At 36.3% G+C, this 15,494-nt stretch overlaps 3 protein-coding genes across 4 annotated transcripts; 2 read left to right on the top strand and 1 right to left on the bottom strand.

Moving 5' to 3' along the window:
- Window positions 1-53: 53 nt before the first annotated feature.
- LOC5514006 (pituitary tumor-transforming gene 1 protein-interacting protein) lies at window positions 54-5,646 on the top strand. Of its 2 annotated transcripts, XM_032383664.2 has the most exons (8): window positions 54-204; window positions 692-744; window positions 1,630-1,719; window positions 2,201-2,303; window positions 2,993-3,107; window positions 3,647-3,712; window positions 4,173-4,219; window positions 4,348-5,646. In XM_032383664.2, the coding sequence occupies exons 1-8, from the start codon at window positions 111-113 to the stop codon at window positions 4,410-4,412; spliced, it is 633 nt and encodes a 210-aa protein (XP_032239555.2). In that variant the 5' UTR covers window positions 54-110; the 3' UTR covers window positions 4,413-5,646. The 2 variants fall into 2 exon arrangements, with proteins under 2 accessions (XP_032239555.2, XP_001634273.2); XM_001634223.3 differs by lacking the exon at window positions 1,630-1,719 and having other exon boundaries at window positions 55-204.
- A 626-nt stretch (window positions 5,647-6,272) lies between these two features.
- LOC116619172 (spermatogenesis-associated protein 48) lies at window positions 6,273-13,720 on the top strand. Its single transcript, XM_032383662.2, has 8 exons — window positions 6,273-6,863; window positions 7,138-7,258; window positions 10,990-11,128; window positions 11,466-11,542; window positions 11,629-11,670; window positions 12,607-12,708; window positions 13,078-13,185; window positions 13,323-13,720. The coding sequence occupies exons 1-8, from the start codon at window positions 6,434-6,436 to the stop codon at window positions 13,432-13,434; spliced, it is 1,131 nt and encodes a 376-aa protein (XP_032239553.1). The 5' UTR covers window positions 6,273-6,433; the 3' UTR covers window positions 13,435-13,720.
- On the bottom strand, window positions 13,284-15,455 carry LOC5514024 (dephospho-CoA kinase domain-containing protein). Its single transcript, XM_048724320.1, has 4 exons — window positions 15,308-15,455; window positions 14,541-14,744; window positions 14,172-14,259; window positions 13,284-14,013 (listed from the first exon to the last, which is right to left on the bottom strand). Exons 1-4 carry the CDS (start codon window positions 15,417-15,419, stop codon window positions 13,725-13,727), a joined length of 693 nt encoding a protein of 230 aa, XP_048580277.1. The 5' UTR covers window positions 15,420-15,455; the 3' UTR covers window positions 13,284-13,724.
- Between the last annotated feature and the right edge of the window lie 39 nt (window positions 15,456-15,494).

Raw genomic sequence — 15,494 nt, 5'->3', positions numbered from 1 at the left:
AGTTTCACTACTACCATCTATCTATTGGTCCCCTGTGTCTTTTTTTTATATTACCCATGATGCATATTCGGTCGTGCTAGTACGCAAAGGACAGACGTGTAAACGACGACATGAATAATTTTTCCATAACAGCATTCATATTTCTCGGTGTTTTCACTTTATCTTTTCTTCAATTTCTCGCTCCTGTCGAAGCTGATGATTCTGGTGAGTAATTGAGTAGTATTTGAAGACATTATACGTTTGTTTTACTTATGATAAAGCGATTGACAGTGGTCGAAGAAAGACGCGTTATTGAGTTCCCCAACTCGTCTTCTTCGACAACAGTCACTACGTTTTTGAGCATCATACATCAAAACCGCACACCTATACAAATGGTTTTAGTGGCTTTAGAGAGACAGGAAAAGTCCCAAGGTTCAAATGCGGCAATTTTACGCTACGGATTCCGTGCGCCTGACGAGAAAGCAATTCTCCAACAGTGAGTCGGATAGTTTACACTATGAAAGCGAATTAGTCAATAACGCGTTCCTTTATTGATTGAAACTAGGTGTTTCTTAGACATTAGTCTATTCATGAAATGTCTTACTAGCAGAGTTAACAAAATCTTGTCATTAAAAGAAAATGTTAAGTTAATATGTTTATGTAATAATTAAGTATTTTGTATTGAAACTCACTACATTTCTTATCTCTGAAGTGTGCTCCAAATATAGCAATGGAACTTGCCAAGACTGTGTGAAGAATGACGGAGTAAGTATAGTACTATTTTACCTGGCCTAATCAAGCAATGAAAGATGATAATCGGGAAGCAATCAATTAATCCATGTCAGGTCAATTGAAATTGCTTGATTACTATGGACTAGGATTGGCCAATCAGTGACTATCTAAAAGTCACCCAACATGGTCAGCTGATAATATTGATTAACATTGATTTACCTTGATAAGTGCCAATGTACATTCAGTGAACTTATACACCTGATTAAAAAACGTCAGTGCAAACTGTGAATAGCAGTTCCAAGATTGAAATGTGCTTATGGGTATTGTACTAATTTTTTGCAAACATAAAGGTTATAAATGAACATCAGCAATGTCAGAGCCAGACATTGATGGCCTTGAATTGATTATCAAGTGATTGATTCATATCATTCTCTACCCTGGGTACCAGGGCAGCCCTTCTACATCACCCTTTGCAAAAAGCTGCACCGTCATTGTTAGCGCAAAGTTCTTCATGACCCTAATCGAAGTAAGAACAATAACGAAGATTGTTATTTTTTAATGCTTTCCAGATGTTTTAAGTTACATGTTTTTAACTATGACTTACCATATCTTGTCAGACGTTAAGTATCCCAAGCCGCAGCTTTTTGCGAAGTAGGATTTAGACAGGCTGCTTTGTCACTGCGGTTGAAAAATCCATCCCATGGGGGGCATGTCAAGCATAAGTGATTTGGCAAGGCGGGTATAGAATGGTGTGTTAGATATGGAAAGAGTCGATCAACCTGATTCATAATTTCTGTGTGGCAGTGTGAAGTATCTGTATAATATTGTTTGCAGCTATTTTTGCGAAATTTCAAAGAAGCAATTTTCTACCGCCTGTTTAGACGGTCGGCATTATTAGCTACCTTTCTCTTCTCTTAGTATGGGGAAACTTCAATCCCTCAATATTGCCCCAAATGGATTGAAACTTCACAGGGAATTAAATATCAACTCCGCAAACTGGTTAGAAAGGTTTGAAGGTATTTTATTATATTTTTTGTCCCAAATTTTTTTTATTGTAACGCACCATATATTTACAGTGAATGAGACACATAAAATACAACATATTAGGTTGGGGGACCTGTGGGAATTCAAGGTGAATGACATAAGCAAATCCCTTTGTGTGATTCAAATATACTGCATATGTCCACTGACTCAGTGAAAATTTCATCAAATAGCAAAAAGACCACAGTAATTGATTGAATATTGATTTTCAATATCAGTTAATTGTCCTTCATTAAATCCAATAGATTGACAGTTGAATTAATGAATTTTGTAGCATTATACAACCTTTTGCTATTGGTTTATACGTGCTGCTTTATTGTCTTAGCCCTGTTCCTATTAGCTCATGTGTGGATCTATTGTGCAGGCCTGTTTCTATTGGCTCATACTTACTACTGTATTGTCTTAGCCCTGTTACTATTGGCTCATACATGCTTCCCTATTGTGTTAGTGTTACTACTGTGTGCCAACAAAGAAATGTGCCTCTGGGGTTGTCAAGGCAACACTCCATGCTTCCTGCAAAGATAACCAATGGAAAGTCGGCCAGTGTGTTTGTAAGTACCACTTGGCACATCCTCTGGGACCCAGGGCGTCACGGAGATTGGGGACACAGAAAGACTTGAGAAAGAATGCGCAGGAAAAGACGCCCTGGTCAACTTCCCTGTAAAAACTATTTCTAAAACTGCAGCAAACTCGCTCTTTGATTGGTCTCATTATAATAAAATCAGAGGGCTCCTTATTAATCAGACCATATGTGCAGTAACACTTCACAAACAACTTAATAACAAGGCCCTACTCAGTTTGGTAAAAGTCTCACGATCAGATTTTACCTGGAGTTTGTAAAGGATCATGTCTTTGCCCACACAGTTCCATTATGAAATAGCAATTAAAATACCTTCTGCATACACCTGAGAATGCCCTGACATTGATAGGATTATTAAAGAGTGGAGATATCTTAATTTCAAGCATGTTTTTACAGTTTCTGTCAATCAGTGATAGTACTAATTGGAAAAAGGTGTTTTGTCTAGTCAGGCAACTCATTGGATTAGAAACCCTTTTTGGAATTAGCACTTACAGAGCAGTTGCCCAGGGCATCTTTTTCCCCTCTTTATTTCGCCTTGCATATGTTTGCTTCCGGTCTCCGGGTCGCCTTGGGTCCCAGAGGATGCACTTGGTATTTTGGGTCAGAATGGTATCTGTTTTTTTTTTAAAGTCATTTTTATTTGTCATTCTATTCTTCTAGTCACTGGGAAAATCTTATTGATTGTTCTTCCAACACTTGGTGGTGTGATATTGATTGCATTATGCTGCTGCATTTATTGCTGTTGCTGCAGGAAAAAGAAGAGAGGGTCTAAAAAGTAAGTTATGATATTCATTCTTTTAATCTGCATAGTTGTAAATTGTGCTTTTTATCTTTATTAAAATATTTTACTTTTTTTTCTCAAGAAATACTCTCTCCATACACTGCCATTTGCTCGTTGATGCTGGAAAAGGGGAAGGGGGGCTGTAAGGCAATCCCCGGCCCCATTTATTTTCTGCCTAATAGCAATTTTACCCATATCATAGCTGTCAACCCAACTTGGACATAAATCTTGTATATACAGTAAATACAGTAAATATTTGAAAAAAAAAACAAAAGAGAGCCAATGTGGGTGAATACAGAGAATGTATGAACATTCTCATAAAAATTAGGCTTGTGATGAGGTCCAAAATCTTGTTACACCTGCCTAAAGCAGGCGATTTGACAGCTATGCATATTCAAGTTTTCTCCCAAGATTTTTTTGGACAAATTGCCTTCCGAAGATTTTTTTTTGTTCACCCTTTTATGGTGGGCTGATGGTTGAGTTTTGAAAAGTCCTCAGATTCTTTTTCTTCTACTAAGAGTTGTTGTTTTTAGGGAGGACAAGCAAGAAGCCAAATGGAGGCGTCAGAGAGAAGACATTAAAATTAAGCACTCAGAGAGGTGACTTTCATTGCAATGTACAAAACACTTCAGTCTCTTTGAATTGTGCAAATTCTACTGATCAACTGCCCCAAATATTTATCAAATATTATGAAATAAGGCTTAAGAACTATTTTTGGGGAGGGGTGGGGTATATTCATTTTGGGGGGGGAGGGGTGGGTATATACCTTGCAGGCGTTTGCCGTAAAGAAATCTTTCGTGAACAAATCCACTAATAGATCTCATGAGGGTGTTAGAAAAATTGCGCTACGCAAGGAAATTATTGTTCTAAATATTTTAATAGAAAATAGGCAAAATGACGATTTTCTATAGAATGATATATAGAAGTGATAAAAAACGTCAAAAAGCGGGATATTTGGTGCTCAACGCGGGAGAGCGGGGGAAGGGTCCAAAATCTTGAGACTCCCGCCTAATGGGGGAGAGTTGACAGGTATGAATATACTGTACTATTTTCTTACAGGCGTGCTGAGAGGCAACAGAAATATGATGAAATTAGGAAGAAATATGGTAAGATACTTACAATTGGCCTGTTCTTTGACTTATTTACCAGCTTGCTCCTTCACCATTTGAGTATTTTGTCCCAACATTAGATAATATTTTTTTAACCGGATAATCTTTCTCTTTAAATATTCCAGGTCTGAACCGCAAGAATGGTGATGAAGGGGATGGCAAGTACCACCAGTTTACCAATGAAGTTTAAGAGTTTAAAGAAACCTCACATTAGACAATTATAAGTGTTAGGAGGAGTCTCAGAATGTACAGTTATCTAGATCAGATTTTTCTATAGTAAGTTATGTTTAAGCTATTATGCACTTTATAGCTATTTGACTCAGTAACACAACAAACAAAACTGAATGTTGAAGCTTTCTCCAACTTATGTCAAAATCTATTTAGATTTTTCTTAGATTACTGATAACTAATTCTTGTTTTCCAAATCAATATTTCAATCAATCTTATCAGATCAGCTGTGTTGTACCTTGGTACCAGAGCATCAAACATCTTCCAAGGTTACATATGTTTACAAAGAGCATATAATCATGTTTGGGCTACAATGTGTTTAAATTTGGAGTTATTTAAGGCTCTGAAACCAAGCTATGGGTATTTTTGTCACAAATAATAATAGAAGCAAAATTATTTCAAATATTTTTCTTGCTACCTGGAAATTACCACATTTTCCTTCAAATATAACATTACTCAAATGATCAAAAAGTGGTTGATCTATTGTGATTTAAACACCAGATCAGGATAGTTCCATTAGCATCCTCTGTCAACCTCGCTTTAGGAAAAATCTTGAGAAAATACAGTGAATGTATCAGAAGTACAAAGATCGTTAACGCGGGAGAAAACAGTAAATGTATGGATATTTTCAAAAAATTAGGCCTGAGAAAAGTTTCAAAATCTTGAGTTGACAGCCATGCATTATTTACATGTATTTGGACAACACTCTGTAAAAAATGTTAGAAACATGTTTTCAATTTGTGATATTTCCTGAATTTCTATAGCAGCCAATCAAAAGCTTCGAAAGTCAAAATGTAAATATTTTTCTTTAACCTCAAGACTCAAGGGAATGGAATTCTGCTTTGTATAACAGCTTTTGCTGGGTTTCTGTAAATGATACCTTTCAATCCAATTTTCATTGCAAATGGATAATGATTGTGAAACATTTCTTGTTGATTAGGATCCACAGTATGTACTCATATTGCATTATTTTTAAGAGAAATGATTTAAGTATGAATTTTGTATTTTAAAACAAAAAACAATTTAATATTGATTTCATTTATCACTGCTGGAGCAGAGATAGGCAGAGGAATGATGATGATGTAGATATAAATTTTTGACACTCTTCATTATTGTTACTCCGTTCCCACACTGCATAAGGCCAATGTATTGATTATGAATACATTTTAAATTAAATCAACTTAGCATAGACTTTATTCATTTGTTTGTTATCTATGGAATTGTATCTGCCTTTTAAAATTCAATTTACTTGATAGACTCTAAGCATGTCACAAGCAAATATATTATAGCAAAGGAACAATTGAGGCTCCCAAACAACATTTTCCTCCTGTGATCATACAGTATCAGATTCCGTGTCAGCATTGTTCTATAAGTTGCTTTGAATTTGAAATTTAAACAAAAGGCCATGGCACGAGGGGGGAGGGGTTGAGATTTTTGAGGAACCCAAATTTTAATACAGGGTTTAGGGAAATGCCTTATTTTTTGAACAGGTACAATATTCTAATCAATTTCCGAGCCTCCCTTTAAAGTCTTGAATTTCAAATTTTGTCTCATATATTTTATGCACCTATTTAAATAAAGTTTGTCAGTCAAAATGGCGATTGGCAAATGGCAGTTCTACGATCGAAAGTAACCATGCGTCTCAACTTGGCTCTGACATTTCTGGACTTTATTTAACACCTTTAATTGTACGAATAGTTAGTACCATAAGACAACCGCACTGACAAGCTTTTGTGAAATAGGTATATGTTTGGGTATAGGGTATAACGCCACGCGCATCAAAAAAGCATATGTGGAGTAGCCCCTCCCCCAAGGGAATTTGGGTTTCTATTCGAACCGTAGCAACCACATGTTGACAACGGAAGGTGAAGCGCGTTCCAGAACACCAGATCAATACGGAATTCCCTTTAAAAGCAATTTTTTTTTCAGGAAGGGGGCATAAGTATGCTACCCTAAAGTTACTTGCATTCTCAAACATTCAAAATGGTTTCTATCACTGAATCATTTCACACAAAATCTCCATATGGAACGTTTCGTCTCCACCTCGCCGAAGATCCGATAGCCACACAACAACGCGCACAGCGACAAAAAATTAGCGGTAAATTCCCAGCAACTCAGGGTATCTACGATGTGCTATCCTTTCAAGAACGTGACGAGTCGAACTATAAGATTTACAATGAAGCTGGAGAAAGGCGAGCTGACGCGCCGAGGAGGCAAAACACTCCTGTTGTAGACCCCACTAGCGGTTTCACGTCGGTCGGGGCCGACGCCGAGGATGGTAGATATACCCCAATAGATCCACTAGTAAACAAGGACCATAGGCCTCAGTCAGCCAAGCCATACGGCAGGCCTATAACTTCACCTATTCCTGAATTACGAACACAGAATGCGCCCTGGGAGAGTCAGAATAAAGGTAAAACGATTACCAACAGTCTAGTTATTATACTTATTACTTATCCCAGAGAAAATTATATTGACTGAAATCAATCACGTTCCAAATTCGGGTACTTATTATTAGTATACTAACTTATTTGGCTTGATATAACTGAACACTGTTATATTTTTTACATTAATTTGAATTTTTAGATGTTTGTGTGTTCGAATCATGTATAGTTTAAATTCTTGTGTTATGGTAGGTTAGAGTAAAATATTATTGTAACTGGTTTGTTATAAACAACTTGGCATAGGTTTTGAGCATTTAGGCTCACAACAGAAGTCAGGAAAGGTACCAGCAACTGAGCTAATGAAAAATAAAGAATGGCGGGACGCAGTGGCAACTAGATCATTTTACACATCCCAAACCCAGAGGTGAGTAGTGATACCCAATTTACACCCCCCCCCCCCCTCCCCTACCCTATAATGCCTTCAGTAGTAATTTATTTATAACCCCAGAACATATTCGTCTCCCCATATAGAGAATGGTAAATTCTGAGGGGAGGGGAAGTAGTTGTATCTCAGTGCAGATTTTCATGGGAAAAACCCTCTGGTGGTGGTGTGGGTGGATAGGGGGTGGTGAAGAGGAGGGGGGGGATTCTTCTCCATGGGTAGCAGGGAATATTATTTTCTGGGAGGTTTGGGGAGCTAGAAGTATCTGTGATCTTCATTGTTATATACAGTGCAGGGGCATTCCCAGGTTTGGGCAAGGGTGAGTCATAGGTATCATATGGAAAAATCATAGCGGAGCCGCGCGCGGAGCCCCATAGGTATAGAAATTGTCTATAACTAGGCGACTCAGTTTTTTTGGTAAATGACGCCATTGTCACAAGCTGCCAGCCAGCCGCGATCTGCCTCGGCACAGGCCTTCAGAGCGCGCAATATGGCGGATGAGTATTTCTACCCCTCTCAAAAACACACGAAAACTGACTGCAGAAATGCCAAGAATTGTCGTAAAAGAAGTGCTTGAAAACAATCATTCGTGGGAATGCTAACCACGAAAATGAACTTGTCTAATTATATGCAAAAGACTGTGTAAAAGCATGGTTGAAAGTTTTTAGTCTTTGTGCTCGATTCAAGGTCAGCTAGAATGTCAGAGTAAGCCACAAGATAAAGAAAGAAAAAACAAGCTAATTTTATAGACACCTTCTCCGAGAAGTGCTCCTATGTATTTGTTCTTGCACTGGCAGACGTAGGTAAGTTAGCGTATTGTATTAAAGTACTTAGCGGGACGATCTTTCGGAGTTGTTTTGTTTTCAAACTTTGAACACCTTTTTCATTGTTGAATTTAATTTATACTTTAAGTACTTACCTCAGGGAATAAACATTCTAGGCTGTATTTATCAAATTCGATCTCTAAATCTGCCATTCACAATCTATCATAGAAAAGTTATAACTACTTTTCATGAATGAATTGAATATAAGTTACCAGAGCTATCAACTCTGTCACAAGATTTTGGACCTCATCATAAACCTAATTTTTGTGAGAATGTTCATACATTCTCTGTATTCATCCGCATTGGCTCTCTTGTTGTTTTTCTTCACATATTTGCTGTATTTCATCCGATTTCACAAGATTTCTGTCCAAGTTGGGTTGACAGCTATGATATACTAGAAATAAAACCAAAAGTTATTTTTAATTCATTTCAATGAATGATTGGTCAAATTCTCACAAAGATGAGCAAGGCTTAAATGAATTACTTGGGTAAGTCCCAGCTTTCTTTGGAGAAAGAAATAGAAAACTGGTTTCCTAAAACCTTAAAGAAATTGAGAGCTAGTCTCCTAAAACCCTAAGTATTAGTAATTTGTGAAAAACAACATATATTTGATATACACTTGAATTTAAATAGACTATTCTGGAATTCTGTTTTGATTTTAAAAAAAGGTGTACATACATATTAGGACCTTGAGGATCTGTTATTACCTAAAAAATATGCCTTGTTTTTATACCACCTACAATATTTTCAATAACTCTGGGTACCTCAATGTTTTCTTACAAACCTTAAAAAACTTTTTTTTTCTCATGTCACAATATAATGTGGTCCCAAAGTAAAATTCAGGTTTCATAGAAAGCCAAGACAGCTTTTTTGTAGAGGAGCAATTTGCTCGGAAGCAATGGTTTTTTACCTTTGCAGCTTCTCCTATAAAAGCTCTTCCAACTTCTGGCTCATCAGATCATAGAGCTTTATGAGAACAGCAAAGTTCATATGTTCATTTTCTGTAATGGGTATCATTTTAGAAAATTTTAGTTGGGACTATTTTTAGTTTTAGGTTTTATGAATAAGGGTTTTGTGGTATAATATTTGTATCCTATTTTTAGTTTTAGGTTATATGAATTAGGTTTTTTTGTATAATATTTGCATCGTAAGGAAACTACCAGTTTTTTCTTAAATGCTTTTCTCCAAACTTCTTCAGGTTAATCTCAGCCAGAGATTCTGAAATCAAGCTGAGACACAAGCTGCTGGCTAAGAGGCATGACCCAGGGCTTGATGTATACATATAAGGCACTTGGTATTTAATGTAGGTCACCAAAAATAAACACATATAAAGAAACAAAGAGTAAGATAATATTTTAATGGAAAAATTGTTCTAAAAAAATGAACCAGAGTTATAAAAGTAAAAAAACCTAGTTTTTTTCCAAGTTAGCCTGACAGGTTCTTGTATAATGTGTGGTAAGTGACATTTAGGCTATTTAGGTTCATAGTCTCTTGCTATTACAATGACTCACTGAGGTAGTAAGTTAATCATAAAAAAAACAGGTCTCATATGATCCCTTAAGATCATATTTAAAACTATTAAGAAATCAATTTTCCTATTTCAACCTATTTCAAATTATAGGCTAAATAGATGCTTATAAAAGATAGATGCTCTTAGCTGTATAATAAAATAATGTACTCAAAATTTTATCAAATATGTTAGAGGGCTTTTAATCCACCCTTAGCAAAGTTATATTCTAAAACACAAGAGAGAAGTTTAATAAAGATATTTTTCCAATTTTTGAATTGCTTACTTTGAAACTTACACAAGAGAAAGAAAATGATAAAGCCCTATATTTGCAAGTTAAGTGAAGTAATTTAAAGAAGTAAAAGGAATTGGGACAGTACAGGCAGGGGATGAGTACTTTTACCTCAAATCCACTATGATAATGTGATTTGCTGAAATACTTATTAATGTATAGGAATTTGGTATTTATTTGTTTATTGTTTTCAATTTTGAAGAGAATAAAATAGCACCCAGTTTTTTGTGAGGAACTTTAATTGATACTCATTTTGAAATAAATATGACCTCCCTTCACACCTGAAAGCCTTCCCTGTTAATCAAAGCATAAATTTATTTCGCTAATTTTGCTGTATCAGTTGTCTATCAAGTATAGTTTAGTTAATAATATTCTAATTAATGTCAATAAATACTTTTTTTTACCTAGATCAAAAAACATATTTTTTTCCTAGGTATTCCCCAGGAGGATTGGGAGGACACAATTTAATAATAATTGCAGTATTTGTAGAACATGCAATCTTTATATGTTTTACGTATGGTGCCATTTTTGTGGGTGGTGGAACATGATGCATAATGAAAGTGCAGGGAATGGGGGTTCTACACAAGTTTATGCTGAAAAAAGTCATGCTGGCTCCGCTTTTAGGCAGTGCCTAAATCTATATACTAGTATTTGAAGATTCCTTCATAAGAAATGACCCACTATTTGGCTGCCAAGGTGGGGGAGGGGATGCACACGCACCCCCCTTTGTACGCACCTGCAGTGAAGACAAAGTTCATAGCTTTTTAGCTCCACCCAGAATCCATTGTCAATATGTTCTAAAGCTGGTTGATCATAAGCCTCTATCCTTATGGCCCAAGCCTGTGTATCTTCTGGTTTTGAGTAGGTTCAGAGCAATTTGTTGTCCTCAAAATCCCACACTGTAGCTTGGTTTAGCATCAAATATTATCAAACAACTAGCAAGCAAAAAAAAAAAAAATACTACAAAATTTAGAAAAATTTTTATTGACAATTATTTTTTCCATCCCCAACCAAAACCATCAGATACAGAGACTGTTATGGCCCAAGGAAAGAATGTTTACGCTATAATTTTCTTGTTTTTTTGTTTTAGGTTGTACAATGGTGTGGACTGGGCAAATAGTTTGCCTCCAGCTCTTGATCCACCATCCACTACACTGGAGTTCCGCCCTGATATGGTATCTCAGAAGTTCTCCTTAAAGAGATATGATGCTCGACCAGCGAAATGGCAGGTAAGAATTAATATTTTATATAAACAAGAGCAAGTCTTTCTACAAAAAAAAAAAACTCCAGCCAAACCATCCAGAAATAAAAGTTAAAGGTGATCATTCTCCTTCCCCTTTTTCTACCATACATGCCTAGTACTTATTTATACAGTTAAGTTATGTTTACGTTTGAATTCTAGGAGTCCTGGTACTGTACGTATATTGAAATGCATCCCCTTTTTACACCTTCACACAACAACAACAACCTTCTATATATGGGATGGGGGGAAAAATTTATGTGAGTGAAAGCTCTCACTACCATTTTTCCCTACCCTGGGATGCCAATATTATGTTCCTTTTCTAGGAGCTGGGATGCAGGCCACATAGCTGGGACTACACTCAGTCTAGGAATGGACACTACATTTACAAAAAAGTTGACTTGTGAGTGATGAGATTAATACACTCTGTTGCTTTGGTACATCTTTTCTATAATATGAATGTGAATTGTCATTATTTAATTTTTGCAGCTGTAGTCCAAGCAAAAAAGTGGGACATATTCCTGGTTACACGTAAGCAACGGCCTTCCAAACACACACGCACGCACGCACACACACACAATTTGTTGACGAGCTAAAGCTCATGCTTTATGGTTCTAGAGCATGGGTAAAGAGGGACATTCATCTGAGAAATCCACAGGAAGCTCAAGCTCTTTAATAGTTACAGTAAACACAGAGCGACAAACAAAATTAGTGAAAAATAAAAACAACTTGTTGAAAGGACGTGTGTAGTCTAGTGTTGTGTTTATGTTTACTTTTTGCGTATTCTCTGGCCATATTAAAGCGCCTTTTTCAAGATTCAAGATTAACGATTTGAACTCTTACCAGAACAAAGTGAAAAGTAGGAAAGTAATTTTTGACACACCTCATGTTCTGTACTCAAAAATACACTTCCTCCTGCTCAGTCACCCTCGAATCACAGCAACATCCTCACAGGTAGTTGGAGTCCTACTAGCCCAAACCTCAGCGCCAGACGATTCTGGCAGAATATTACTCTTTTTGTTGTCATAATATGCTTGACCACAATGAATTTGGCAACCGTCAAAACTATGTCATCCCTGTGTACCTGTGACTGTGTAGATTTGGAAAGGGTAAAAAAGGTCTATGTTTAGTAAATATAAATCAGGGACAAATAAAGAGCTTGGGCTACCTGTGAGAAAACTACCTGGGACTTGTTCCATTGTAAACAAACTTTGTTTCCTGTAAATATTCGACCTTTAGTTTATAAGTTGCTATTTACAGCATTGCAAGGCTTATGTTGACTGTGCCTGTTATTCAGGTTTTCTAGAAATGACACAAATTAACATGTTGTTTTTATTATTTTTATTATAATTACACACATGAGTTCACAAAAATGCAATATATTAATGAAATTTGGTTTAGTTTTATATCAATTTTGTCTGCATTGCAATTTAAACAGCTTATCGCTCATACTTTTAATTGTTTTAGGGGTTGTACATCTGGATATGGAGAAAGAGATTATCCAGGAAAACCATTTGGGGCTATCACTTTAGTACGCTCAGGCAAGCCACGATACACAGATACCGCCAGGTAAGGGTTTTATTATTACTTTGAAATCATTTGTCCGCTAGAAACAATCTCATAATTCCCTTGACATTTAGCAAAAATGTCTAGTAACAGAGAACACTCTGGCAGGGAGTGGTTAGCTTTTTACATTGACGACAATCAAAGATCAAAATCCAACTTCAAACTTAAATCCAATGACACTGTAACATGTTTGGCCAGTCAAATAATAGAAGTGGAATTTGATTGGTTGATGTTTCAAAAGTTGTTAGCATGGCCTGTGTCATTGTAAATGTGATTGATTGGAATAGTAATGCAGTTAATGTTAGCGAATAGGAACTACACAGTAATTTATACATACCTGTGTATATTGTTTTTGTTTGTACAAATTCACAGGAAAGGCAACATCCCTGGCTATACTGGTTGTGTGCTTTTCACAAACCATCATCCAAGTCACTCCAAGGAACCACAACCCAAAGTACCAACAACAGCCAGAGTGCACAGGTGAGATGGGACTCTTTGTATAGTACTGCTTTCTTCCAATTTCATACAAAGACAAGAGCAATAAATAAAGAATCTCTCTGTCCTCATTCATGAACGAATAAGTCTAATAATATTTATTATGCAATCTATTTTTTCAGAACGTTGCAAGTACCAACTCCAGTCAACCTATCACCATTCAATCGAACATCTGCTATGTCGAAAATGGTTACCCTTGTCCATCCATTCAATCCATACAATAAGATTGATTAGAGCTTCTGTTTTTCATTGAGTGAGCAAATGTTGTTAGTTAGCACAATTTGTAAATATAATAGTCCCTAAAAAAAATTTTCAAATAGCATTAGTTTTGCACAATCTTCTCTGTCTAGCAATATTCTTTGTGAATATGTGAATAATGAAGCTGTAATATTAATTTATTGAACCTGTTTTGGTAAAAAAAAAATATGAAAGTTCCTATTAGAAAATAGTCTCATGTGCAACTTTTCTTAATGTCAGCCTGACTTCATTTGTACATTAAAGACTTCATTTGTACATTAAAGACTTCATTTGTACATTAAAGACTTCCCAATCCAAAGCAGAGCTCCAGCCAGTCCAAAACCACAAAGAATTAAGGCCAACCTAAGACGCAGATATCCATAGGATGATCTCAGCTCTAGGTATAGGTTATTGACCTGTTTGTTTGTTTCTTCCTTGGTACCAGAATTGTCAATGATATATGTTGCCCGTCTACATTTCTCTTCTAGTGGTAGCTGTGCCTCAATACGTTGTTCTGCTTCATCTTCAGTCAAGTTACTTCTCTCTATTAATCGCTTTCTTTGTTGTGCTTCTTCACTAAGGAGTACAGAGAGCATGGGTAAATTCACACTAAAAATGCAATAAAGATGTGGAAGGAAAAAGACGTAATGGTATTGCTTGTAGTCTTTTATTCATTCCGGGGGGGGGGGGGGGGGGGGGGAGAGATTGCTGTCCCTCCATGCATCAACACTTACCAATAAACAACGATAACACGATTGGTGACACTCAAAATAGCACCAGTTTTATATAACAATGGGATGTCTAGAATAACAAACTGTTCTCCTGTAAGACAATAAAAGGTTGTTAAACATTGTTTGACCCTTAATTTAATATAAGCAGGGAAAAAATTATAAACAAACTATAAACAAACGAAAAAAGCCAAAATTAAACAGACCTATGTATTACGAAGTCTACAGCAATGCAACTAAACATAATTGGAATTAAAATTACCTTCATTTTAATTTTGGTTAGAAAATAAAATCAAAAACAAGAAAATACAGGCAAGGTTTTCATCCCCTCTTCCTCCACGGAAAGCCTGGAGGTAGTCTTAACCCACTGCGTACCTCTAACACATGCTGAGACAAGCTCCCAGAGGATTGTGCGGAATATATATGGATGTGTACAATCATTAAGAACTTTTCTCTTTGCTGGATCAGTAAATATAATCTGACTGAGTTTCTCACGGTTTAGTTCACCCGACACATCAAATACTTCATTGCCAAAGTGTCGCTTGATGGCTTTCCAGGCCTTCTGGTTGGGTTTAACAACTGTAGAGAGATGTCCACAAAAATAATAATACAAAGTATTAAAAATAATATATAAAGCAAATGCAACTATTAAGAAATAGACAACAGAACCTGGACAAGAGGAGGAAGAACAAAATTTGTTAGGCTAAATCTTAATAATAAAATTACAAAATATGACCCTTTCTGCAAGTGCCTTTGGGTCTGTTTGTTGTTTGCCATGGGGTAGCAGCTAAGGTAAAGTAACTTGACTAATCTAAGTAAACATGGAAAGTGCGTGCCAAAACAAGGCACACGCAGAGAGGATTTTATGGTTTTAATATCGGAATTTAGCCCAACGAATTATATTCCTCTTGCCCTTGCATAGACTCGTATCCAGGAGAGGGGCAGTTTGTTTACCACTTTAATGGATATTTTTTCTAACATAGCCTCCCCTAGCTTGTAATTGCACTTTCACATATAAGAATTTGGTAATTAAGTCATCATTAAAGATTGATGATTCAATTTAGAGTGCAGCCACAAGTGTTGATTATTGGTTTTGATAAAAATGGCCTAAAACCAGCATAAAAAAATGAAAAGTGTGACACCTTCTCTTGCTATTTCATCTGCATCAATTACAGGACAGCCAAGACTCTTGAAAATGCTTGAAACAGTGCTTTTGCCAGTAGCTATGCCACCAGTCAACCCGACTATGAGCATGGCTACCTTTCAATGAGCATACGATACGGTCAGCGGGTCCAAATTATAAACCAGTCCATAACACCATAATATCAT

Source organism: Nematostella vectensis, chromosome 2 (genome assembly GCF_932526225.1).
Source record: "Nematostella vectensis chromosome 2, jaNemVect1.1, whole genome shotgun sequence".
NCBI lineage: Eukaryota > Metazoa > Cnidaria > Anthozoa > Actiniaria > Edwardsiidae > Nematostella > Nematostella vectensis.
Note: the sequence above shows the minus strand (reverse complement) of the source record. Positions and strands in the feature narration are given on the sequence as shown.